The 26,113-nt window shown below is 39.2% G+C and overlaps 1 protein-coding gene and 1 long non-coding RNA gene across 2 annotated transcripts in view; both read right to left on the reverse strand.

Annotated features, from left to right (window-relative positions):
• Positions 1-25,662, reverse strand: part of MYH10 (myosin heavy chain 10) — a 172,105-nt gene extending 146,443 nt beyond the window's left edge. The window contains 2 exon segments of the mRNA XM_036269900.1: positions 5,267-5,423; positions 25,287-25,662. Of these exon segments, the coding sequence (XP_036125793.1) occupies positions 5,267-5,423; positions 25,287-25,631 (502 nt within the window). The 5' untranslated portion in view covers positions 25,632-25,662.
• LOC118635008 lies at positions 14,319-17,976 on the reverse strand. Its single transcript, XR_004960424.1, has 3 exons — positions 17,876-17,976; positions 14,881-15,053; positions 14,319-14,388 (listed from the first exon to the last, which is right to left on the reverse strand). It is a non-coding gene; the product is annotated as an uncharacterized LOC118635008 (long non-coding RNA).
• Positions 25,663-26,113: the final 451 nt, after the last annotated feature.

Raw genomic sequence — 26,113 nt, forward strand, 5'->3', positions numbered from 1 at the left:
GGGCTTCATAACCTCCAAGATTCTCCCCAACTACGACGGAACCATTCCCACTCCCCCTTCTGCTTCACTCAAACCTCCACGTCCTTCAGGATCAACTTCGGCACTACAGCAGTTCACACAATGATCTTGAAAAACCTATAAATGTGACCAGACACAGCCTTGTACTTAAGGAAAACAATTTTAATTTCAAAAATGCAACTATAGCCTTCTGAAGACTAGGCACTCATCTGATAACTCATAATTTCCAAAGCACCTCCCCCAAAGCACATACCACTTATGGAGGTTTCAATAAATCCATGACAAATTATATTATAATTTCAACAGTGAAAGTGGTTTCAAATCAATGACATCAGCTCCTGCCTTAAAAAAACTAGACAAGAAGCCCTGGCCAGTTTGCCTCAGCGGTTAGAGCGTTGGCCAGCAGTCTAGTGAGACCCGGGTTCGGTTCCCGCTAAGGGCACGTACCTCGGTTGCAGTTTGTCCCTGGCCCCGGTTGGGGTCGTGCAGGAGGCAACCACTCGATGTGTCCCTTTCATGTCGATATTTCCCTCTCTTTCTCTCTCTCTCTCTCTCCCTCCTACTCTATCTGAACAAAAAAAAATGAAAAAATGTCCTTGGGTGAGGATTAAAAAAAAAAAACAAACTAGACAAGAGCAAATCCAACTCAAAGTAAGCAGAAGGAAGAAAATCAATTTAAAAAAAATCAATGAAATAAGGAACAGATAGAAGGAGTGTGGGGAGGAACCCCAGTGAAACCAAATGCCGGTTCTTTGAGAAAAGTCAACGAAATTGATATACTTCTAGTCAAACCAATCAGGGAAAAGACACAAATTACCAATATCTGGAATATGAAAGACAAAACCACTATAGATCCCAGATACTAAAAAGATAATAAGGAACTATTAAAAACCACTGTATGGCCCTGGCCGGTTTGGCTCAGTGGTTGGAGCGTCGGCCTGCGGTACAGAGAGACCCAGGTTCGGTTCCCGCTAAGAGCACGTACCTCGGTTGCAGTTTGTCCCCGGCCCTGGTTGGTCGTGCGGGTGGCAGCCACTCGATGTGTCCCTTCACATCGATGTTTCTCTCTCTCTCTTCCTCTCTCTCCCTCCCGCTCCATCTGAACAAAAAATGGAAAAATGTCCTCGGGTGAGGATTAAAAACAAAACAAAACACTGTATGTCAAAAAAATTGGCAAGAGATAAAAGGGACAATTTCTTGAAAGACATAAACTATTAAACCCCACTCAAGAAGAAATAATAAGCTGAAGAGTCCTATATCTATTAAAGAAATTGAACTGGTGAAACTAATATATGTCAGTTATGTCAGTAATATAAAAATAAATTCAAGTTGTAATTAAGAACCTTCCCAGAAAGAAAACATAGTTTCACTGGTGAGTTCTACAAAACATTTAAGGAAACAAATAATACCAATTCTATACAAACTCTTCAGAAAAACTAGAGGAAGAAACATTTCCTGACCCATTCTAAAAGACAAGCTTTACCCTGAAACTAAAATCAGAAAAAGACCTTATAATAAAAGAAAATGACATACAAATATCTGACATAAACAAGGGTACAAAAATTCTTAAAATGTTGGCAGATCAAATCCATCAATATATCAAAAGGACAATGCATTTGATGAGCAAGTGGTAATTATCCCAGAAATGCAAGGTTAGCGCAACATCCAAAAGGCAAACAATCTAATTCACCATATCAACAGACTAAAAGAAAAACCATATAATCATCTGAACAGATGTTGAAAAAGCATTTGCTAAAACTCAACATCCATTCATGATTAAACAAACAAACAAACAAACAAACAAACAAACAAAAGACCTCAGCAAACCAGGAATACAGGGAATTTCATCAATCTGATAAAGGGCATCTACAAAAAAACCTTTTGTTGACATCATCCTCAATGGTGAAAAACCAAATGCTGTCCTCCTAAGCTCAGGAACAGGCAAGGATGCCTGTTCTCACTATACCCATTCAAAATCATAAGACAAGAAAAAAAAAATTAAAAGCATAGAATTGGAAAGGAGGAAATAACAACATCTCTATTTAGAGGACAAGATTGTCTACACAGGAAATTCCAAACAATCTACAAAAAACCCTTCAAAATTAAGTGAATTTTGCAAGGTCGTAAAATACAATGTCAATATACTGTATATTTATTTATTTATTTTTTCTTTATTGATTTTAGACAGAGAGGAAGGAAGAGGGAGAGAGATAGAAACATTGATGAGATGCCCTGGCCGGTTTGGCTCAGCAGTTGAAGTGTGGCCTGCGGACCAGAGAGTCTTGGGTTCGGTTCCCACTAGGGGCATGTACAAAAAAAAAAGAAACATCAATGAGAGAGCACATCTATTGGCTGCCTCCTGCATGCCCCGCACTGGGGATCTGGCTTACAATCTGGGCATGTGCCCCAACCGGGAATAAAAGTGGCTACCTCTTGGTGCATGGATTGATGCTCAACCACTGAACCACAGCAGCCGGGCAATATATTATATATTTAAAAAATAATATTTCCACTTAAGCATTCCATGTTTAAATGCTTAGTTATTATTAAGGCATATATTATGTTATATCTAAGAACTTTACATTCATTCATTCATTCATTCATTCATTCATTCAACAAATTACTTATTGAGCATTTTACTGATACAATATCCCCTAGAATCCAAACTTAAAGAAAATTAAGCTGTCTTCTGCTTTTGCATTAAACAAACTGTTCAGTGGGATCCTATGCTCTGAATCCTCTGCAGGGTACCCTCTAGCTCCAGATCCTCTTCATAGGCCCAGTTATTTAGCTACTTGCTCACATTGTAATTGCAAATCTTGATTGATCAGCACTGGAAGGTAGTACGAGCTTCATCAGCCACCGCAGGTGCAGTTGACTCTCCTAGCAAGTAGAAGTCCTAATTCTCTGCTTACACAGTCTACCGTATTTCCCTTCCTACTAAGCTAAAGTAATGTGGTGAATATTTTCATATTGTGTTTAGATTATTAACAATAGATTCTAGAATCTTTCTTGGAAGGTTTATTAAGCTTTATTATAAGATTGTATTTGTTTAAATGAGGAACTATGGATTCAATTAGAGAAGGAGTGTACTTTCTCCAATTTCTTCTCCCATATAAGGCAAAGTATGCTCATTCATTCAAGTGCTTTTCTGCACATAAAGATCATTTTTGGCCCTGGCTGGTTTGGCTCAGCAGTTAGAGCGTCAGCCTGTGGTCCAGATAGACCTGAGTTTGGTTCCCGCTAAGGGCACGTACCTTGGTTGCAGTCTGTCCCCGGCCCTGGTTGGGTCGTGCGGGAGGCAGCCACTCGATGTGTCCCTTTCACGTCGATGTTTCTCTCTCTCTCCTTCCCACTCTATCTGAACAAAAACTGGAAAAATGTCCTCTGGTGATGATTAAAAAATATATATATATATATATATATGTTGGCTTGTGGTGGAGATCTAATGTATATAAAAATTAGGTGCTTTTTAACATAAAAATTAACATGGAGTATTAACAAAGCAACAAATATACCAGCTTTCTATTAAAGAAAAAAAGGGCCATTCTAATCTTCAGAGTTCATAATTTTTTACAATAAACATTTATTATTTTTTAAATCCTTTATATATATATTTTTCGCCCAGCCAGTGTGGCTCAGTGGTTGAGCATTGACCCATGCACCAAGAGGTCACCGGTTCAATTCCCAGCCAGGGCACATGCCCAGGTTGTGGGCCAAATCCCCAGTGGCGGTCATGCAGGAGGCAGCCAATCAAAGTTCTCTCTCATTGATGTTTCTATCTCTTTCTCCCTCTCTCTAAAAATAAAGAAAAAAAATTTTTTATAATTATTTTTAACATTGACATAAAACCAAAAATAAAGAAGCTGACAATTCTTCTTTCTCCATTATCTTATAGCAATTTATCACTGCCATAGCCATTCCTAGGGGGTTTTTTTTGGCTCTGAAAGGTTATTAAATATAATCTGTTTTAAACCCTAAGCTGATTTTGGATATTGAACCTGTCCTTACCAATCTATGACACTAATCTAGTCTTGAAATGCTTCCTATTTGCCTCAGAGGACCTGGTGTATAAAAATATCCAAATAAAACTGAAGGAGAAAATGGGCATTGTAATTTATTAATTCTCTCACACTACCCTTCAGAGCCAGTCACCAAGACAGCCTTTTCATGACCTACAAACTTTGATAATAGGCGAATACAGCATATCCTGTTTTTGTTTTTGTTTTTTTTATCCTCACTCGAGGACATTCCTCCATTTTTTATTCAGATAGAGTGGGAGGGAAAGAGAGGGAGAGAGAGAGTGAAACATCGCCGTGAAAGAGACACATCAAGTGGCTGCCACCCGCACGACCAACCAGGGCCAGAGACAAACTGCAACCGAGGTACACGCCCTTAGCGGAAACCGAACCCGGGTCTCTCCGGACCGGACCGCAGGCCAATGCTCTGCTCTAACCGCTGAGCCAAACTGGCCAGGGCCAGCATACCCTGTTTTTGATGATCATGGAACTACTTTAGAAGAACCACACAGATTTTAATATATCTTATGGAATTTATTTTTTTTTAAATAAAAGGAGATAGAGGGGGAGTTATTATAGACTTCACATAGCACTAGCAAGTCCCATGCATAATGTAGTCTTTTTGAGCAATGCTAAATGCATTCAAAACTGCTACATTTTGGTTTCTGAAAACATGTCCTTCCATAAACCATTGTGTCTAAAGTCATGATTCAAATGAATGACTCTTCAAATTTGTACTTCATTCTAATTCCAAAAGAAAACAATCAAAATAAACCAATTCAACACATACTTTTTAATGTTTGCAGTCTCTTTTACATACATTTAAATAAGAAATATTTTATAATCTTTCTTTCCCCAGTGAAACATTCACCTTTTCTATTATTCTTCCCGTTGGCTCTACCTGCTGGTTTTAAAACCTAATGCCACAGAGCTCTGATTATACTGGCTTGTGGTGGAGATCTAATGTATATAAAAATTAGGTGCTTTTTAACATAAAAATTAACATGGAGTATTAACAAAGCAACGAATATACCAGCTTTCTATTAAAGAAAAAAAGGGCCATTCTAATCTTCAGAATTCATAATTTTTTACAACATTTATTATTTTTTAAATCCTTTTTAAAGATTTAAAAAATTTTAATCTTTTTTGAAAAGACTGTAGCACCTAATAAAATACCTAATTACATTGAAGAAATTATAAGCATTTAGCATTCTAACACCTCCAGTTACCTTGAAGCATGCATCTGTAAGCAGACTCAGAAATAGCATAGATGTGTGGAGGCATCTCGTGACGTTTCTTCCCTCTGTACATTTCAATAATATTCTCAGAGTAAATTGGAAGATTCTTGTAAGGATTTATCACTACACAGAAGAGTCCAGAATACGTCTAGAATAAAAATAAAATACAGTATTTTAAAAAAATGTCTATATCAGACCAACAAATCACACAGTAATTTGAATGGGAGGATAATTAATCTATCCCCCAAATTAAATCTAGCCCACGATAGGCAATTCCAAACCACAAGCAGTTCTGTCACAAAGAGATTCTTAAGTGGCTCTCTCCTGGATTCAATCCCTTCGGCTATAAAGTGGAAATAATATATGCTTCATGACTTCATAAGGCCACTATACGGTTCAAACACTGTCATTTGTCTTTTCACATTCATTCTTTCCCGAGAGTACTAGATACAAAAAGTTCAGTAATGTAGTTTCAGATTCCACACTGCAACTAGTCTTTAAGAAAGTTTATTTAAGTTTGGGTATACTATCAAAGAAAAATATCCACAATTACCTGAAAAGGCAATTGTTAAAGAGATTTACAAAGACATAAACTTTTCACTCTTCTAATTTTTCTTTTTTGGAAAATATAGTTTTTTTTCATAAAAAATAATTTACATTAACTTGTTATATATATATATATATATATATATATATATATTATCCTTACACGAGGACATTTTTCCATTTTTTGTTCAGATAGAGTGGGAGGGAGAGAGAGAGAGAGAAACATCGACGTGAAAGAGACACATCGAGTGGCTGCCACCCGCACGACCAGGGCCGGGGACAAACTGCAACTGAGGTACACGCCCTTAGCGGAAACTGAACCCGGGTCTCTTTGGACCACAGGCCGACATTCCAACCACTGAGCCAAACTGGCCAGGGCAACTTGTTATATATTTAAGTGAATTTATTTAAATGGTTTATTATTTTTAAGTGAATTGATAAATATTTTTAAATTTTGCTTTAATTTTTAACACAGTAAATATCAACAAACATAACCCACATAAATAAAAGCTCTTAAGGGTCCCCAATAGTTCTTGAGAGCCCCTGGTGTAGACACTGACCTTTCCTGATCAGAACTGATACCATGAATACTTTTGACTTTTTAAAAATTCACTTGGAATGATTTCTGAGAATAATCTACCAAATTGATCCTGGAAATTCCAGAAAAACAAGAGCACTTAGGGTCGCTGCTAGATGCTCCAGTCCTTTGAGGGACTGAAGGTATTTGGAAAGGACACTCAGTCGCATTATGAGCAGACCTTTATTGAAAATGATTAGGGTAGACCAAATCCAACTACCCAGGCTGGGAACTGACAGTGTTCAGCTTCCCCAGGGAACACTAAGGGAGATTCTAACCAGCAGCTGCGTTGGGAAGGGCTGAAACCTTTGGCAGTCGCCACCAGAAGGCACTCTAGAGACTCCTCTGTTTTGAACACTGCAGTTACTAACGCTAAAACAAGAGAAGGAAATCCTGCCCAAAATTGTTAAGTGATCAGATCTCTGTAGCTGTTCTTTCCTTAACTCAGTTGTAGGCTCTAACACTGAATGCCCTTCCTTACCTGGCTCAGAGGTACAGGAGAGGACAGAGGGCAAAGAGCCTGGCCCTCAGGTCACTAATCTGGGCTGTCTGCCGTACAGCTGAACCCACCAGATGGACATGCGTCCCTGTTCGCCTGAGCCGGAGTCATTTACTTGCCCCTCCCCTGCTGACCACTTGGGTCTCCAGACTGCTGGCTTTCTCTTAGTACAGCACACAGCTCAGACAACCCTGGCTAACTCTTGGGCTGCTTGCACCATCAACTTGGCTCTTCCTCCCAAATCAAATCTCTCATCTAACTAGTCCAGCCTCTCCCTGCCACTCATATGACAAAAAGGTTTTGAGGGACAATAAAACCAAAGATTGTATTAAGGGTGAGAAAGCTGAGGAGAAGCAATCTGAATATTTTAATTCGTTATGGAGTATTATTTACATAAAGTTAACAAATCATAACCATGCATCTTAATGAATTTATATATGAATATGTGCACATGTACGCGTATAACCTCACTTTTTCATTCAAAAATTAGATCATAATCTATCATGAAACTAGACGCTGTACTTTACTTTTATAAAAGGCAAATAATTATAGACTGGCAAAACAAACCAAAAAACCTCCCAGAAAAATACATTCTATACATATGACATGGTAACAAATTATAACAATGACATTTTTGATCAGAAATAATTCCATTTTTAAAATTAGTTTTTATTTTTTTAGACCTCACCCGAGGATATTTTTCCAGTGATTTCTACATAGAATGGAAGGGAGGGAGATGGGAGGGAGAGAAAGAGAAACATCGAAGTGAGAGACACATCCATTGGTTGCCTCCCGCAAGAACCTGACTGGGGCTATGGATTGAACCTGCAACCCAGGTACGTGCCCTTGATCAGGAATTAAACCTGCAACGCCGAGCCAAAGTGGCCAGAACACAGAAATAATTCCGTGTATCCACCATGTGTTGGATACTTTTCTGAGGACTAGGATTACAAAAATGAGTAAATCTTACAAATATGAGTAAGTGGCAGTACTGCTGGTGTGGCTCAGTGGATTGAGCATCCACCCATGGACTGAGCGCTCCCGGTTCAGTTCTGGTCAGGGCACATGCCCAGGTCATGGGCTCAATCCCCAGTAGGGGGTGTGCAGGAGGCAGCCGATCAATGTTTCTCTCTTACATCGATGTTTCTCTCTCTCTCCCTTCCTCTCTCTCTAAAAAAAAAAAATCAATAAAAATATTTTTAAAAACCCCACAAATATGAGTAAGTCATCAAAAAACAAGGTTAAATAATCATCAGTATCCTGTGCTTGCCAAAGAGGAGCAGTAGTAAATGTTTAAGTGGAAATGTTACATTTAAGTGCTTAAAGAGGTAACTTCTATCTAGAAGATTAGCTCAAATGTTGGGCTCCTGCTAACTGATAACTGAACTGATACTGTATCACTTCTGTCCTTCCCAGGCACATGATAGGAGGGCAATATGATAAAATAATTTCTTTGAGACCTTAAAGTTCAAATTAAACTCCACTGAAGTATTTCAAGACATACACAAGATATTAAGCACCTTCAAGAAACATACACTCTAGGCATGAGGACAATAAGTATACAGTAAACAAACAAGACAATATATGCCACTGAAAAGAGAAAGACAAAGATTTATAGAAATTATAAATAGTAGAGAAACTCACTGAGGCAGGACACACTAGCCCCAGGCACTGAGTCATGCCCATCCTGCCAGAAACTATGACTAGGTACACAAGTTCAAAACTTGATGGTCTTCAATGTTCTTTTTAATTATTTTAATCCTCACCCTAGGATATTTTTCTATTTATCCGCAGATAGAGTGAGAGGTAGAGAGAGGGAAAGGGATGGGGAGGGGAGGCGGAGAGGGAGAGGGAGAGAAAGAAAGAGAAACATCGACGTGAGAGAGACACTTCGACTGGTTGCCTCCCACACGTCCCTGACCAGGGCTGGGGACCGAACCTCAACCCAGGTATGTGCCCTTAACCAGAATCAAACCTGCAACTCTTTGGTCTGCTGGCTGATGCTCTAACCACTGAGACAAACCAGCCAGGGCTTTGATGTTCTTTTTAAAGACTATTATCAAAAGCAGGAATAAAGAAATCCCTATTAAGAGCATAAAACCTGGTGGCAGGATCTACCCAAGGCACAGTGAGAAGTCCAGTCGAGCTGAAAAGTGTTTGAACCGTGGAATGTGAGAGACATGAGCCCAGAAGATCAAACTGAACAACCTAGATGTTGTCCTCTATAGGTGATTAGGTACTAGAGGTTCAGCAGAGAAGAGTGATGGGAGGAAAGAAAGCATTTCTGAAAAAGTATAAATCTGGCAGCCATGTGGAAAACAGAGAGGAGGGGCAAGAGGCGAGAGCAGGAAATGGAGACTGCCGAAGAGTCCTGGCACAGCAACAGCCTAGATGAGAGAAAAGGCAGTACCACATCCAGAGGGGATGAGTCATGGGGGAAGCTGGATGGAGACTCAACAGGACTCAGTAACTCTAAGTAGAGAAAAACCACTGAAGATACAAGTGAAAGACTCCTAGGTTTGCAAACTTTAGAGACTGAACAAGTTACTGATGGACAAGAAAAAGAATTTGATTCGTGGGGAAAATAATGAATCCAGGGTTTTAACATTTTGAGACTGCAGTATGTTGAAAGGGGATTCATTATAATACGTGAGGCCAGGACAATGCCTAGGGAGCAGCTGGAAACTGAATTGCTAAAGCCATGAGAAAAATCTGAAGAACTGCAAAGGCTTGAGGGATAAGTTTGCATAGACTTTAGGGCACCGAGAAACATTATATACATAAGAGAAATACAAAAATACTTGCACAAAAAACTTAGCAATTTTTCAAACAGGTTATGCTGCTTTGTGCCACCAGGTTTCTACATATGCTGACCCCTCTGCCTGGAATGCCCATCTCCTGTCTAGTACTGGGAAATTTTATCCATCTTTACAGAGGTCCCTGGCCTCTGTTTAAGAGCAGGGACACGTGTATACATTATTTCAAGGTTCAAAGGATTGAGAAGCAGGAAATGGAGGCACGTGCAGATGTTAGTGAAGTGGAGCAGGAACGAGGAACGGGAACTGAGCTGGGACCATCACATAAATCACAACTCCGCCGCAGCTCTCAGAAGAAACCACCGAAAGAAAAGAAAGGAAGACCAATTCACTCAACCATGTGCAAACACCGCACCTAGATAAAATTTATGTGTGTTTAAGAGAAAACAAACAACCCTATGTAATAAGGTGAAGACCATTATCCAGAGGATTCAGAGAAAGACATTACCTGTGGAGATTAACTACAAAATAAGCTAAAAGAAAACTTTAGGAAAGAGATTTATAACTGCAACAGGATGTAATATAATATGGATTCTACATATGGGAACAGAAATGCATAAGGAATGATCTGAAATAACACAAAAATTAAAACCCACAGTGGAGAACAAAGGGCCGATGGATATCAGGACATCAAGTGATAGATAGAATGGACACGTACTGAGGACATCCTTCTTAAAGAAAAATGAAACAAATGTAAAATAATAAAAAGAGGCACATAGTTAAAACCAATAAAAATATGTAGAGGACAGCCCTGGACGATTTAGCTTAGCGGTTGGAGTGTTGGCCTGCGGTCCAGAGAGACCCGGGTTCGGTCCCTGCTAAGGGCGTGTACCTCAGTTGCAGTTAATCCCCATCCCTGGCTGGGTTGTGGGGGTGGCAGCCCCTCGATGTGTCCCTTTCACATCGACGTTTCTCTCTCTCTCTCTCTCTCTCTCTCTCCCTCCCACTCTGTCTGAACAAAAAATGGAAAAGTGTCCTCGGGTGAGGATAAAAAAAAAAAAAATGTAGAGGACACATGAATATAGAGAGAAGAGAAAGGATAACTAAAATATTAATTATTATTATTCTTTTTTGGGGGGAAAGGCTGAAACTATAAAAAGAATAACAAAAATAGACATTAAAAAATAAAGTAAACATTGTGTGTATGTGTGTGGGAGGACGGGTATATACAATGAGTTAAAAAGAATTCATCAAGCCAATAAACACAGGAGTGGTGGCATTAGACCACTCATCATTCTGTTGCCCCTAATAAAATAATAGATCTGGACAGTGCTCGTCACTGGCTGCTAAAACTTTAGGTGAATGGCAGACAAGGACACTCCCAATGCATGAACGGGGCTGCAAAATCCAAACTGACCAACTACTAACTCACCTATCAATCCAACATCATAGAATGAAAGACACCCTGGCATTATGTGCCTCCTGAATCCGAACCTGATCCAGCCTCTGGAACCAATTACCACTTTATAGGAAGCCCCAAAGGGACACAATGAACAAAATCCAAAATATGAGACATTCTACAGCACAAGTGACCTTGTTCCTTCAAACAAATAAACAAATAAATAAGGGGAAACACATAGATTAGAAGAGACATAACCACCAATTACAATACATACATCAACCTTGTTTGGATCCTGAATTGAATAGACCAACTATAATCAACATCCATGAGACATAAGGAAAATCTGAAACGTGACTGAATATTTGATGATAAAGAAGTATTGTTCTTTCTTTTTTAGGCAGATAATGGTCATAAATCCCCAAAACTGTTGCCGAGAAGCAAGAAGCTGAGCAGAGCTTTGGCAGAATGCAAGGCTAGGAGAACAAAATTAAGCGTATAGGCAACCCAGAAGGAAGATAAACACCTTAGTCTTTCCACTGGGACCCTGATGGCTACATCCTAGGAGTTAAAAGTATACCAGGAATAGACCAGCCTGAGGCCTAGTTGGGAAGGATGGCATTCACTGACCGATCTCCACACCTTAGCCTAACTGCCTGCCCAAAGAGCTCTAGAATGAGCTCACTGGCATCCAGAGCCTCAAATGACCTTCACAATTTCTTAATATACAGTAACTGGCATGTAAGCTAACAGTTATGACTAAAATCAAGACCAAATCTGGATTCCCCTGTGAGTCTATTTTTATTGCCTTGTATTATTACTTTGGATAATAGTATTTTCAAATGATTAAGACAAGACAAAGAATTGGAAACTATTCATAGAAAACTCAAATGAAATTTCTAAAACTGAAAAACAGTCATTGAAATTAAGAATTCAATGGATGTGTTTAACAGCAAATGAGATTCAGCTGAAGAAAGAGTTAACATTTTAATTAGAAGCCACTATCCAGACTGAAGCATGGGAGAAAACAGGAACATCAGAGAATGTGAGAGACATATGGGACATGATGAAAGGTCTGAACCACGAGGTATCTGATTCCAAGAAGAAGAAACGAGAGAATGGAGCAGAAGCATATCTGAAGACATAAAGGCTAAGAACTTTCCAGAACTAACAAAAGGCATCAAGCCACAGATTTAAAAACGTTACAAAAAAAGAATGTTAAAAACACAACAAAACACCTCACCTGAGCACATTAGAGTAAAACTGCAGAATGCCAAAGGCAAAGAGAAAATGCAAGAAATAGCCAGTGGGGGTAGAGGAGGTGGTGACCTTCAAAGAAACAGCAATAAGCTGAATTCTCTACCAAAAAAAGGGGGGGGGGGGGTGTCAAGAACACAGTGCAATAGTATTTTCATAAGGCTGAAAGAAAATAATTGCCAGCTTGGAATTCTAAATCCAGGGGGAAAAAAAGAACTTCAATAATGAAGATAAAATCTAGACACTGTCAGACAAATAGAGACCCTTTCTAAAAGAAAGACGGATGGCCCTGGCCGGTTTGGCTCAGCGGTTAGAGCATTGGCCTGTGGTCCAGGGAAACCCAGTTTCGGTTCCCGCTAAGGGCACGTTTCTCGGTTACGGTTTATCCCCGGCCCAGGCTGGGTCGTGCGGGTGGGTGCGGGTGGCAGCCACTCGATGTGTCTCTTTCACATCGATGTCTCTCTCTCTCTCTCTCTCTCTATCTCTCTCTCTCTCTCTCTCTCTCTCTCTCTCTCTCTTCCTCTCTCTCCCTCCCACTCTATCTGAACAAAAAATGGAAAAATGTCCTCGGGTGAGGATAAAAAATAAAATAAAAGATGGATGCTAAGAGATGTAGAAAAAAATAAAAAGCAATGGAAAGTAAATGAATAAAACAAAGTGGATACTAAGAAGGAATCAGCATCTTGTGGGTTTTAAAACAAAGAGAATTAAACAGCAGTGGCACATAACTTAGGGAGGGAGGATAAAGTGGAGTCCGAGTGCCCTGAGGTCCAAGCTAATCCTAATGTCAAAGTTGTATTACTAAAAATGAAAATCATGATGACTCACCAGAAAGATATAAAAATGCTACATTTGTGCATGTGTGATAACATAACTCCAACAGTATATAGCAAAAAACTGACAGAACTAAAAAGAGAAGCAAAGATTTTAACAGTAACTGATGGAACAAGCAGATAAAAATAGAAACCCATAAGAATGAACAACACTGCACATATAAGAGACTGCATAAAATGATGGCAGCACCCATGTTTTTCAGGTGCACCATGACCTCTTATACAAACTGGTCATATGATGAAGCATACAGCAAGTCTAACAAATTTCAAAGGACTAAGATCATTCAGGGGGTGTTCTCTGATTAAGAAGGGATTATATCAGAAATAACAGAATAAACCTAAAAATTCCCTTATGTTTGGAAATTAAGCAATTTACTTCTAAATGACCGTGGAAGTAATGACATCTCATTATTTTGAACTGAAGGACAATAAAAACAACAGATTAAAATTTGTAGAATATTGCTAAAGCTTTAAACTTAGAATAAAATGTATAGCTTTTAAAGTACATATTAGAAAATGACTAGCTGAAAAATAATCAGTGATCTAAGTATCTATCTCAAAATTTAGAGAATGAACAAATTGAACCCATGGAAAGCACTGTAAAAATATAATATAAACAGAGCCACTTTAAAATGGAGTCGGAGCTACATCCTAGAACTGCCTTGCAGGTCTTATGCCTCAAACCTCCGGAAAGTTAAAACAAGGCAAAATAACCAGCACAGTATCTCAAACAATTGTTTGCAAAGATAACAAGAAATCTGATGTTATGACTACTAGACTGATGACTACTGGACTGAAAATTAAGAAACATTTTTTAGAATTCGAGTCACTAGTTAGCTTATCTACGCCTATAGGAATGCCTTAGGGTCTACTGATGGGACTGTTCCCCTTCCCTTTCTCATAAATGCTCCATGCTTTTGTCTTCTAATGGGAATACCATCTGGGCTTTTGCCTAAATCAGTGCTTTCCAAATAGCTGTTCTTTTTTAATCTAAAAAGAAAAAATGCTTGTTGCCTCTCACTTTGGTCATTATTTTTAGGTTAACAGTACAGTCATGGACACTTAATGAGAAGGATACACCTGAGAAATGTGTTGCTAGGAGACTGCATCCTTGTGCAAACATCCAAGAGTGAACAAACCTCAATGGTATAGTCTACTACACACATAGACTATATGGTATAGCTTATTGCTCTGTAGAGGGGGGAAAATAATTTTCCCTCTTACTAGGTTCCTGGCTGAGACATCCCTGTGATAAAAGATTAACAGCAGAAAAACAAAGAAAAGTTTAATAATACGTATACCTGTATACATGGGAGAGACCCAGGAAAACTGAGTCATTTGCCAAAATGGCTGAAGCCACTAACTTAAATATCATCTTCAGCTGAAAACGAAAGAAGATACTGGGGGTGGGGGAAGGCAGCTATGGGAGGGTACCAGGAAAAACGCAGTGAACAGGGTAAGGATATTATGCAGATCTAAATCTTCTGACCTGATAAGAATTTCTAGAGATAAGGTCATCCCTCTCCACCAGGTACAGGAGGGAGGCACCCTTACAAATGGAGATTTCCCTTACAAATTTAAGTTACCTTTTACAAAGGGTAACTTCTACTTGGTTTTTCAGAGCTTCTCCCATGTCTGCTGTCTTTTAAAATTAACCAGCCTAAAATAATCCTTATGCCAAAAAGACATATTTTGGGGTGACAAATTCTGTTCTCCTCTAAGCTCCTAGGCTACAAACCTGTGCAGTATGTTGTTGTATTGAATACTGTAGGCAACTGTAATACAATGGGAAGTAGTGTTTGTGTAATGCATGACCACCTCACTAGGTGACAGGGATTTGTCAGTTCCATTATAATCTCACTGTCATATATCCACAGTCCATCATCGACCAAAACATCATGCAGCAGTTGACTGTAGAAAGAAATCAAACAAATGTATGAAGGTAGATAGGTAAAGAATAAGGTGGTTAGATGAAGGAAGGAAGAGAGGGAGGCAGGGAGGAAGGGAGGGAGGGAGGAAGGGAAGTGAGGACTAACAAAGTAAAAAGTATGTTCTTTGAAAAGACTAATAATATTAGAGGTGGGACTGGGAGGAGGGTGTCAATGGCAGAAAAAAGGAGAAATATCTGTAACAAAAATAAATAAATAAAAATAAAAATCTTGATTCTGAAAAAGAAAAGACTAATAATATTGATAAACCCCTGATGAGACTCATTTAAAAAAAAGGTACAATAAATTATTAGTAGCAGGAATGAAAGTGAACAACACTATAAATCCTACAGAAAATAAGAGGATATTATGAACTTCATGCCAATAAATTTGAAAATTTAGATGAAATAGGCAAACTCCTATAAAATCAGTTATCAAAATGATAAAAGAAATTTAAAATCTTAAAAGTTCTACATCTATTAAAGAAAAACTTCCTTATAAATAAATAAAATTATAGTCTTTTTTTTTTTTTTTTTATCCTCACCTGAGGACATTTTTCCATTTTTTGTTCAGACAGAGTGGGAGGGAGAGAAAGAGAGAGAGAAACATCAACGTGAAAGGGACACATTGAGTGGCTGCCACCTGCATGACCAACCAGGGCCGGGAACAAACTGCAACCGAGGTACGCACCCTTAGCGAGAACCGAACCTGGGTCTCTCTGGACCGCAGGCCAACGAACGCTCTGACCGCTGAGCCAAACCGGCCAGGGCTATATTGTCATTTAAAAAAGAAATAACATCAATCTTATCCAAATTCTTCCAGAGAATACACAAACATAAAATGTTACTCAATTCACTTTATAAAGCCAACATAATCTTGATAGCAAAATATGACAAGGATATTGCAAGAAAGGAACATTTTAGGTCAGTCTCACTCATGAAAATAGATGCAAAAATCCTAAACAGAATCTAGGAATCTATTAATACATATATATAACATACATATGAAAAGAATACTTGGGCCCTGGTTGATTTGGCTCAGCGGTTAGAGCATCAGCCAGCGAACTGGAGAGTCCCGGGTTTGGTTCCCACAGAGGGCATGCTCGTACCTCAGTTGCGGTTTGTCCCCAGCCCAGGTTGGGGTCGTGTGGGTGGCAACCACTCGATGTGTCTCTCTCGTGTCCATGTTTTCCTCTCTCTCTCCCTCCAGCTCTATCTGAAGATGAATGCAATAATGTCCTCGGGTGAGGATTTAAAAAAAAAGAAAAAAGAAAAGAAAGCCCTGGCCGGTTTGGCTCAGCGGTTAGAGCGTCGGCCTGTGGTCCAGAGAGACCTGGGTTCGGTTCCCGCTAAGGGCACGTTCCTCGATTGCAGTTTGTCCCTGGCCCTGGTTGGGTTGTGCGGGTGGCAACCACTCGATGTGTCCCTTTCACGTCCGATGTCTCTCTCTCTCTCTCTCTCTCTCTCTCTCTCTCCCTCCCTCCCTCCCTCCCTCCCACTCTATCTGAAAAAAAAAGGAAAAATTTCCTCGGGTAAGGATTAAAAAAAAAGAATACTTGGTCCTTACAAGGCTAATTTTAACACTAATGTATATATATAAAATTCACCACAATAACAAAATAACCAGAAAGATCACACTATCATCCACAGGATAAAAATTGAGTACAATGAAACTTCCCTTAATCTGATTTAAAAATATTCAAAACAAAAACTACAGCAGACATCATTCTATTAAAAATTTTTTAAATTTAATTTTCAGTTAGAGTTGACATATATTAGTTTCAGATGTACAACATAGTGATTAGACATTTATATAATTTATGAAGCGATAATCCTTGTAAGTCTGTACCAATCTGATACTACACTTACTGTATTATTAACTATATTCCCAATGCTGTTCTTTACATCCCTGTGACTATTTTTATAACTGGAACTTTATACTTCTTAATCCCTTTCACCTTTTTCACCTATCCCCTCAAATCCCTCCCATCTGGTGACCATCAATTCTCTGTATCTATTAGTTTGTTTTTTGTATTCCACATATAAGTGAAATCATATGGTATTTGTCTTTCTCTGCTTTATTGTCTTATTTCACTTGACATAATATCCTCTAGGTTCATCTGTGTTGTCCCAAATGGCAAGAGTTCATTCTTTTTTTAATGGCTGAGTAATATGCCATTGCAAACACCACTCTTAATGATGAAACGTTGAAAGCTTTCCTTTTGATATCAGGAATGATATAAAGATACCTCCAATCACTACTTCTGTTCAACACACATTTACTGTATGAAGGTCCTGGACAGTGCAATAAATCAAGTTCAAGCGTGAATGGAAGAGGGCCTTTGTAGCAAGCCTGACAAACTCAGTGACCATGTAACCTAGCCACACAGGATGGTCTGATCATAAATTTCCTAACTGGGCAGGTCATGCATGAGGCCTAGTCACATTCTGAGCCTATAGATTCCTCAGTAAAAGTCAATCTTTGCCTTAAGGGAGCCCTGTCCATTGTTTTTGTGCATCGAAGACAACATACTCTCGGAATGTCAGTAACTCTCTTTTCCATGCCTCTCAGAGGCATGACCACCCACCTTCACAGGACAACCCCAAACTCATTTACTGTAAAAGTTAATGTTAACTATCTTGTACCTGCTGATGGAAAAGAAGTATGTATAGCCCCACTTTGCGTTTTAGCCAACCCTAGAAACACCTCCCACCCTTGCTCTCTCCCACCTCCTTAATCTACCACTAATGGATTTCATGTAACCTCCTTTGATTCAAAATGTAGAAAAAAGAAATGCAAAATTACCATCCTCCAGAACATTTTCTTAATCCTTTGAGATTTTGCTTTTGGGTTGGTCCTCAATCTTTTGGCTCAAACTGTTATAAAATTCATCTTTAGGTTTAGACTTACTGTCATTGACAAAAGAAATATATAAGAACTGGAAAGGAAACTGTCAATATTTGCAGACAACATTGAGTGTATTCATAGAAAATCCAAAATATCCAGCTGAACTATTAGAATCAGTAAATAAACTTAGTAAGGTCAGTGAATACAAAGCCATTATATAAAAATTAATTGTAAAAAACATAACAACTGTATTTGTACATAATGGTAACAACTGCCCTGGCCAGTTTGCTCAGTGGTTAGAGGATCGGCCTGCGGTCCAGAGAGACCCGGGTTCGGTTCCCGCTAAGGGCACGTACCTCGGCTGCAGTTTGTCCCTGGCCCTGGTTGGGTTGTGTGGGTGGCAGCCACTCGATGTGTCCCTTTCACGTCAATGTTTCTCTCTCTCTCTCTCCCCCTCCCACTCTATCTGAACCAAAAATGGAAAGATGTCCTCGGGTGAGGATAAAAAATAAAATGAAATAAAACATAATGGTAACAATTAAAAAGCAATATTTAGGATACTATTTTTAAATAGCACCCAAAAATAGCCCTGGCCAGTTTTGCTCAGTGGTTAGAGTATTGGCCTGCGGACCAAGGAGTCCCAGTTTCGATTCTCACTAAGGACACATACCTCGGTTGTGGCTTGTCACCGCCCCGGCTGGGGTCGTGTGGGTGGCAACCAGTTAATGTGTCTCTCTCACATCAATGTTTCTCTCTCTCTCTTCCCCCCTCTCCCCCTCCCACTCTATCTAAAGATAAATGTAAAAAAAATGTCCTCGGGTGAGGATTAAAAAAAAAAAAAAATTAAATAGCACCCAAAAATACATTCAACAAAAGATGTACATGGTCTTTACAAAGGAAACCATAAAATACACTGAAAAAAATTTTTTAAATAAATGGGTATACCCATAAATTACAAGATCAAATATTGTAAAGATCTCATTTCTCCTCCAAATTGATCAACAGAATCAACAAAATCCCAATCAAATTTTCAATAAGGTTTTTGGTTTGTGTTTGTGCAAAGCTCTAATAATTAAGATAATGTCTACTGGCTCAAAGACAGGCACACACAGACCCATGAAACATATTAGAGAATCAACAAATTTATGAACCCCTGGTTTATAACAAAGGTGGCACTTCAGAGCAGTGAGATAGGGCTGTTTCCGTAAACAGCACTAGGTCAACTGGAGAGCCATTTGGAAAAACATTAATCTTACACAATGCAAAAAATTCAATTCCAAATGGAACTGAAGCTGACCTAAAAAAAAAATATACCATTTCTCTGGCTGGGTGGCTCAGATGGTTGGGCATCATCCCATGCACAGAAGGGTCGCTAGCTGGATTCCTGGTCAGGGCTCATGCCCAGGTTTCGAGCTTGATCCCTGGTAGGGGGCATGCAGGAGGCAGCCGATTGATGTTTGGCTCCATGTTGATGTTTCTCTCTCTCCCTTCCTTTCTCTCTAAAAATCAACAAAAAAATCTTTAAAAATATGTACATATCATCAAATTCCCCTCCCCTCTAGCTTCAAACTGAATTAATCAATGAGACACATTAGCAGGAGACTGAGGGTATGAGGAGATAAAGACAGGATATTTCTTCCCAGGACCTCCCCTGCCAGTTGTCATGAGTTGTAGGCATCCCTCTTTAGAGGCTTCAATTTCTATCAGGAATCCCTTTCCACACAACTATCCTCTTCCAGTTGAAGTAACAGCTCTTTCCTATTGCTCCTTAAAGATAAGTTGTATCAAGGGCTCTCAGCCATCGCTAGCACTGAAAACTGTACAACTAGCATTTGTGTTCTAAACTCTACCTACATTATAAACTCTCTGAATACCTAGTTTGAGGGCCTTCTGTTTCCTGCTATACTCTGACTAAATCAGGCATTATCTTAAAAATCTCAAGAGTTAAAAATATGCATTTTATCTCATCCAGGAATTCTATTCCTAGTTCTATATCTTACAGAAAGGCATACTTATGTGCACTAGGTACATATCCAAAGCTGTTAATGTTCATAATGTTCCAGTTTTCAAACTGGAAAAAACAAATGTCCAAAAATATTTGGATTAAAAACAAAAAAAAAAGGAGCCCTGGCCGGTTTGGCTCAGCAGTTAAGAGTGTTAGCCTGCGGTCCAAAGAGACCCGGGTTCGGTTCCCGCTAAGGGCATGTACCTCGGTTGCGGTTTGTCATGTGGGTGGCAGCCACTCGATGTGTTCCTTTCACGTCCATGTTTCTCTCTCTCTCTCCCTCCTACTCTATCTGAACAACAACAACAAAAAAAAAGGTAAAAAATCTGAAATGGAATTACATTCAAACAAAAATGAACAAAATACTTAAACATTTTTACTTCAGGGCCCTTTCACATTCTTAGAAAAAGACTACAAAGTTCTCTTGTTTTATATAACTGAGTTTTTTTGTTTGTTTTTTTTAATCCTCACCCGAGGACATTTTCCCATTTTTTTATTCAGGTAGAGTGGGAGGGAGAGAGAAGAACAGAGAGAGAGAGAGAGAAACATCGATGTGAAAGGAACACATCGAGTGGCTGCCACCCGCACGACCGACCAGGCCCGGGGACAAACTGCAACCGAGGTACGCGCCCTTAGCCGGAACCGAACCCGGGTCTCTCAGGACCACAGGTCGATGCTCTAACCGCTGAGCAAACCGGCCAGGACTATAACTGAGTTTTTTAAATGCATATGTATTCATTTTAAATAACAATGAATATATGTTAATATAAGTAACACATTATAAAAATAACTTTATGTTTTCTAAAACAAAAGTAAAAGGAGTGGTACTGTTTTATATTTCTGCAAATCTTATTTGGCTTAATAGAAAACAGCACAATTTTCCTATCTGTTTCTACATTCAATCTGTTGTAATATTTTGTTTTGGTTGAAGTATATGATGAAAATCAGCCTTACAAAGATATATAGTTGGAAAGGGAGAGTAGTCTTTTCAAGTAATTGTGGATATTCTTCTTTGATACTATACCAACACTCAACAAGTGATAATTTCTTAAAGATCAGAGGCAATGTACCTTCTGAAACCCTATCAATAAACTTTTCATACTGTGCCCATTGCAATCCACTGCCTTATCTTGCATGGTGAATAAAGTCTTTTACCCATGCATGATTTTGTAACATCTACACACATCACTTACAAAACACTGATTCACTGCATTATGCAAGTCTTCCAAATGATGACACTGCACTCTAGGTCATAATCACAGTCATCTATCGCATCAGAAAGGTTTTTAAGTATTGATATCAAGCTCACAGTGGTTGATACAAGTTTCCCAAAATTTTAATTTTCATATGAAAACTCAAATTTTATCATTGGCAACCAGTGAAATCAGTTGTTTTCTTTGAAATGACAGGCTCACTTTGTTTATTTTCAAGAAAATGTCTGCCAAATACCACAGTGGAATTAATCACAGTTTATCTAGCAGTCACTCTATAAAATAAAAATGATATTCTATTTAAAAAGTAGCCAATTTAGTTTGCAACTTAAATAACGGCATGCTTTTCCTCAAGGCGACCACCATAGTCCAACACGCAGTAGAAGTGCTTAATGCATACTTACCACTTCATTTCATGGACTAGTCAAAAGACATGTACTCAAGGGTTGAGACTTAATAAAATCAATCATGTCTCTGCTTTATCAAAGACATTCTTTTTTATTATTATTACTTTTTAGTTTGAAAGTTCATTTAGTAAAGCTGGGGACAGTGACACAAGGGCTGAGGGTAGAAGCAGCATCAGGGAAGAGCCGCAGCAGGCTGCTCTCGCTCCCTAGAAACAATGCAGGAAAGAAATGAGCCTGGCGGGGCTGCCTTAGCTCACTGGGAAGGCAGAGAAAAGGGAGCCTCGGAGACAGGTTCAGAGGGTTCGCCTGGATGAGTTTCCGCTGCCCATTGCTCCCTAGGTGGCGAGTCTCATGGGGACCCTTAGAGTTGAGGTGTGCAGAGAGAGAGGGAAGAAAGGCGTGGGTGTGCTCCTGGGAGGGAGAGCGCTATCAGAGACATTCTTGAGTGAAACAATTAAAATGACGACTAAGTACTGTTAGGGGTCACTGCCTTTAACCATAATAACGTGTCAACGGATTTCCCCACCCTTGTCTTTTCACTGCTGACATCATTACCAATGTTATTGGTGACAAGGGCAAATAATGTTTTTATATAATCATGAAAATAGTTTTGACCTCTCAGATCCCAGGAGAGTCTTGGGCAAAACCCTGGGAGTCCACAGACCACACTTTGAGAACTACTAAAGTATACCAACACAAAGCACTGTGGATGATCTTTAAAATGTAATGCTCAGGAAAAAAACCAAAGTAAAACGAAAGGCTATATAAGATCCATTCACATAAAAATTAATAAATAAGCAAAACTCAACTATAAAACTATATTGTTTAGGAATGCATACTTAGTTGATAAAACACACTGGGGGGTTTTAAGATACTTCTCAGTAATTGAAAGATCAAGCAGACAAAAATTAGTAAGGCTATAGAAGATTTAAACAATTAAATATCTTAGTCTAGCCCTGGCTGGTGTGGCTCAATTGGTTGCTCCATGCCAGTTTAATTCCCAGTCAGGGCACATACCAGGTTGTGGGTTCTTATATGAACTATATTCTTTAACTGCAATGTAATTAACTTAAAAATAATAAAGAGTCCTGGCCAGTGTGGCTCAGCAGGTAGAGTGCCAGCCCATGGATCAAAGGGTCAAGTGTTGGATTCCAGTAAAGGGCACATACCTGGGTTGCAGGTTAGAGCCCCGGCTCTAGTCAGGGTCATGTGGGAGGCAACCAATTGATGTGTCTTTTTCACATCAATATCTCTCTCTCTCTCTCTCCCTCCCTCTCTTCCACTCTCTCTGAAAATCAATGGAAAAAATATCCTTGGGTGAGGATTTAACAAAAAATTTATAAATAAATAAATAAAATGAAAAGATAACTTAAAAACCAACATTTAGAAGTTCTAAAAGTATACCTTTAAATAGTTCATAGGTTAAAGAAGAAGCCATAATAGAAATTAGAAAACATTGAGAACTAAATAATACAAATGAGCTAAGCTACTAGGGAAAAAAATTATTAGATGAAAAGTTGTGTCAGATTAAATCCAAGGAAAATATAAAAAAACTAAAACTGTGAATAACCAACTTATTTAAATAAATAGACACTGTATCTTATCTATCAGCATATGTCCAAAAAAGGTCCTACCTAAATTAGAGTGTCATATCCTGGCACCTCAATTGATCAATTTCAACGGGCTGATTAATTCCAGAACCCAGCACATATTTATCACAATGCTAGCAATCATGGCCCCATTCCCTTAGTAGGATTTCTTTAGAGTCAAGTGCTCCAACTTGACTCTTCGGTAGAAACCCTTTCTCTACCCCATTAAGTTTGGACATGATCCTCCCAAACTCTCACTTCTGCTGTGATCTTAATAATTACAGAAAAACTCAGATTTTCCCTTCTTTAAAGACCAAGGGGACCATGCTTGAAAAGGAAACTCAGAAATTCACTGAGTTAAGTTTGAAAAATTCAAACTCAAGTAAAGATATTTGCAAAGTTGTAGAAGTATCATGAAGCATGGCTACAAATAAGATGTTTTTCTTTCATCCCTTCTCTTTTACCCACAATCTCCCTCCCCTTTCTATTTCCCTTCTCTCCCTGGTTGCAGAAGCTACAGGGTCCAATGCGGGAATCAGAGAAGGCTCTGGTGGAGTCTGGCTCCGTCCCACCTTCCAGTTCTCCCCAACGTTTTGGTTGTTTCCCCACACTTCCAGCCTTTCATGAGTCACTGCACCAGTTGTCCTCCAAAACTAACCCACAGCTCAAATCTTTGCGGTCAACATTACAATCTGACCACAATCCCTTCGTTTTCCCCCTCCTTCACTCCCATTACCTTTGCTCCAGACCCCTTCACCTTGTTTGACAAGGAGAGAAGACGAAGGAACCATGCCAGCAGTGGAGACAGTGAACGGGTTCCCCTGTGTTCACAGACCTGGGGCAAGCCTACCAACGTGGCAACGCCACGCAGCCGGACTGCACATTCTGTTATTCAGTCTCAGCTGGATTCTCAATGCTACTCTCCTTATCTTTGACTTCTCTTCTTTTCCAAACCTTTCCTCAAGCCACCTTCCCAATCCTGGTGCCTCTTACTCTTACTTTACATCCTATCTCATAACAGAAAAAAAATAAGAGAGATCATCGGGCTTGATTGAAACTTTTCTGGCAAAGGTCATAAATGAACTATTCATCTCTCCGATTTTCCCATGGCTAGCTCCTCCCTGTCTGTCAGATTCTAGCTCAAATGCTCCCTTCTCAAAAGTCCTTCACTGACCTGCTGTGAAAAGTCTATTGACTCTGCTATCCCCTTTCATCTCCTTATAGGATGTATCAGGAAGGCAAGGACCTGTCCAGTTCACCACACTCTCCCCCGTAGTAGGTGCTCAGTAAATATTCACTAAATAAACTAATTCCTGTAGAAAAGCTACTTCTGACTTATTGAAGTTTTGAATTATGCATGAGCTTTAGTATCACTTCTCTTACATAAAATTATTTTCCAAATTCAGACGTTACAATGCCAACTTTTCTCTCTACTTCTCTTCATGCTGAATCTAAATTCTATCTATACCACCTTCTTTAAATCTTTGCCAACCCCATTTACCATCCTTCCAAAACTGTTTTGTCATTCTAGATTTTTTTCAGTATCTGGTTTGCATTTTTCCTCTCTTCCTTATCCCTTATTATTTTACGTAACTTTTATATGGTCAGCAACCTTGTCAGTGACTGTGACATATGTATGTGTCAACTGCTAACCACAGGATGATCTTAGCCTCAATCTCACCCTGAACTGTTTCCTCTTAAAAACCTCAGCTTCATCTTTCCCATTTCCCTGCATCCAGTGAACTGGTTCTTGCTCTTCACTGAAACTTCTAAGCTCGCAGCCCCTCCACTTTACCCTTCTGGAAATACACACATTTCCTACCAATCTGCTACCTGTGTCCTGCTATGAATGCAGCTCTTAGTCCCATAGTAAACTCCCTGGTCTTTCTGCTACATGCTGTCCCCCATCTTATCATATTCCAGAGCACCACCACAAAAGTCTTCAATTACGACATACCATTCAGTATATTTAATTTAAAAAAAATAATTAAAGCAAAGCAAGGCTTGGGGTAAGCAAGAGACTATCTTTAATAGAAATAATAATGTTAAACAGAGAGTGTGGGTAGTCCACATTCTCATCTGATTATGACAGTATGTATAATTTACATTAATTCTCCGTCACCATACTTCATGTGCTTATTTAGAGGGAATACTTACATAGATAAGTCCTGAATAGTAACGATCCTTCAGATTATGTAAAACAGAAGCTTCATTCAAGCATGTCAATTCTGCCATATCCTCCACCTTGGAAAATTTAGGTGGGTTCATCTTCTGAATATCATCTTTGTTGACCATTGCTTTCTTTCCATTCTCTGCCAACTCCACCATGACTTCATCTCCCCGCTCTTCTTTGATACTAGCTGCCTCAAAACCATGGCGTTCTGATGGAATCCACACTAGCTTTTTCGCGGTCCAATCAGCCTGTGTGGCAGGGTTGTAGATGACAGCCCTGTCCACAAAGAGATACCTCTCTGGATCTTCAAGTCCACTTCTCTGTGCCATTGTAAACAGAAGGATCCAAGAGCAATTGCCTCTATGAAGAGAGGAGGAGGATAAAGTTAGATACTTAAAAATATAAAATGAGCCAGGGCCAATGTGGCTCAGTTGGTTGAGCGTTGCCCTGTGCACCAAGAGGTCACTGGTTCAATTCCCAGTCAGGGTACATGCCCCAGTTTTGGGTCTGATTCCCAGTAGGGGGCGTGCAGGAGGCAACCGATTGATGTTTCTCTCTTTCCCTCCTGGTCTCTAAAATCAATAAAAACATCATACACACACACACACACACACATATATATATGAAATGACTCACAAATTTTACAATTCTAAGAAACTTAAAACAAAACCTGTGGTAAAAAGAAAGCACAAATGTTGAGTTAAGAAGCTCTTTATAGCTATACTAACCAAGTTTCCAAGGTAAATGTCAGAGGTAACCACAAATTACAACTCTGGTTGTCTGAAGACCACTCAACACATGCCCTCAGTTA

This window comes from Molossus molossus, unplaced genomic scaffold (genome assembly GCF_014108415.1).
Source record: "Molossus molossus isolate mMolMol1 unplaced genomic scaffold, mMolMol1.p scaffold_m16_p_19, whole genome shotgun sequence".
Classification (NCBI taxonomy): Eukaryota; Metazoa; Chordata; class Mammalia; order Chiroptera; family Molossidae; genus Molossus; species Molossus molossus.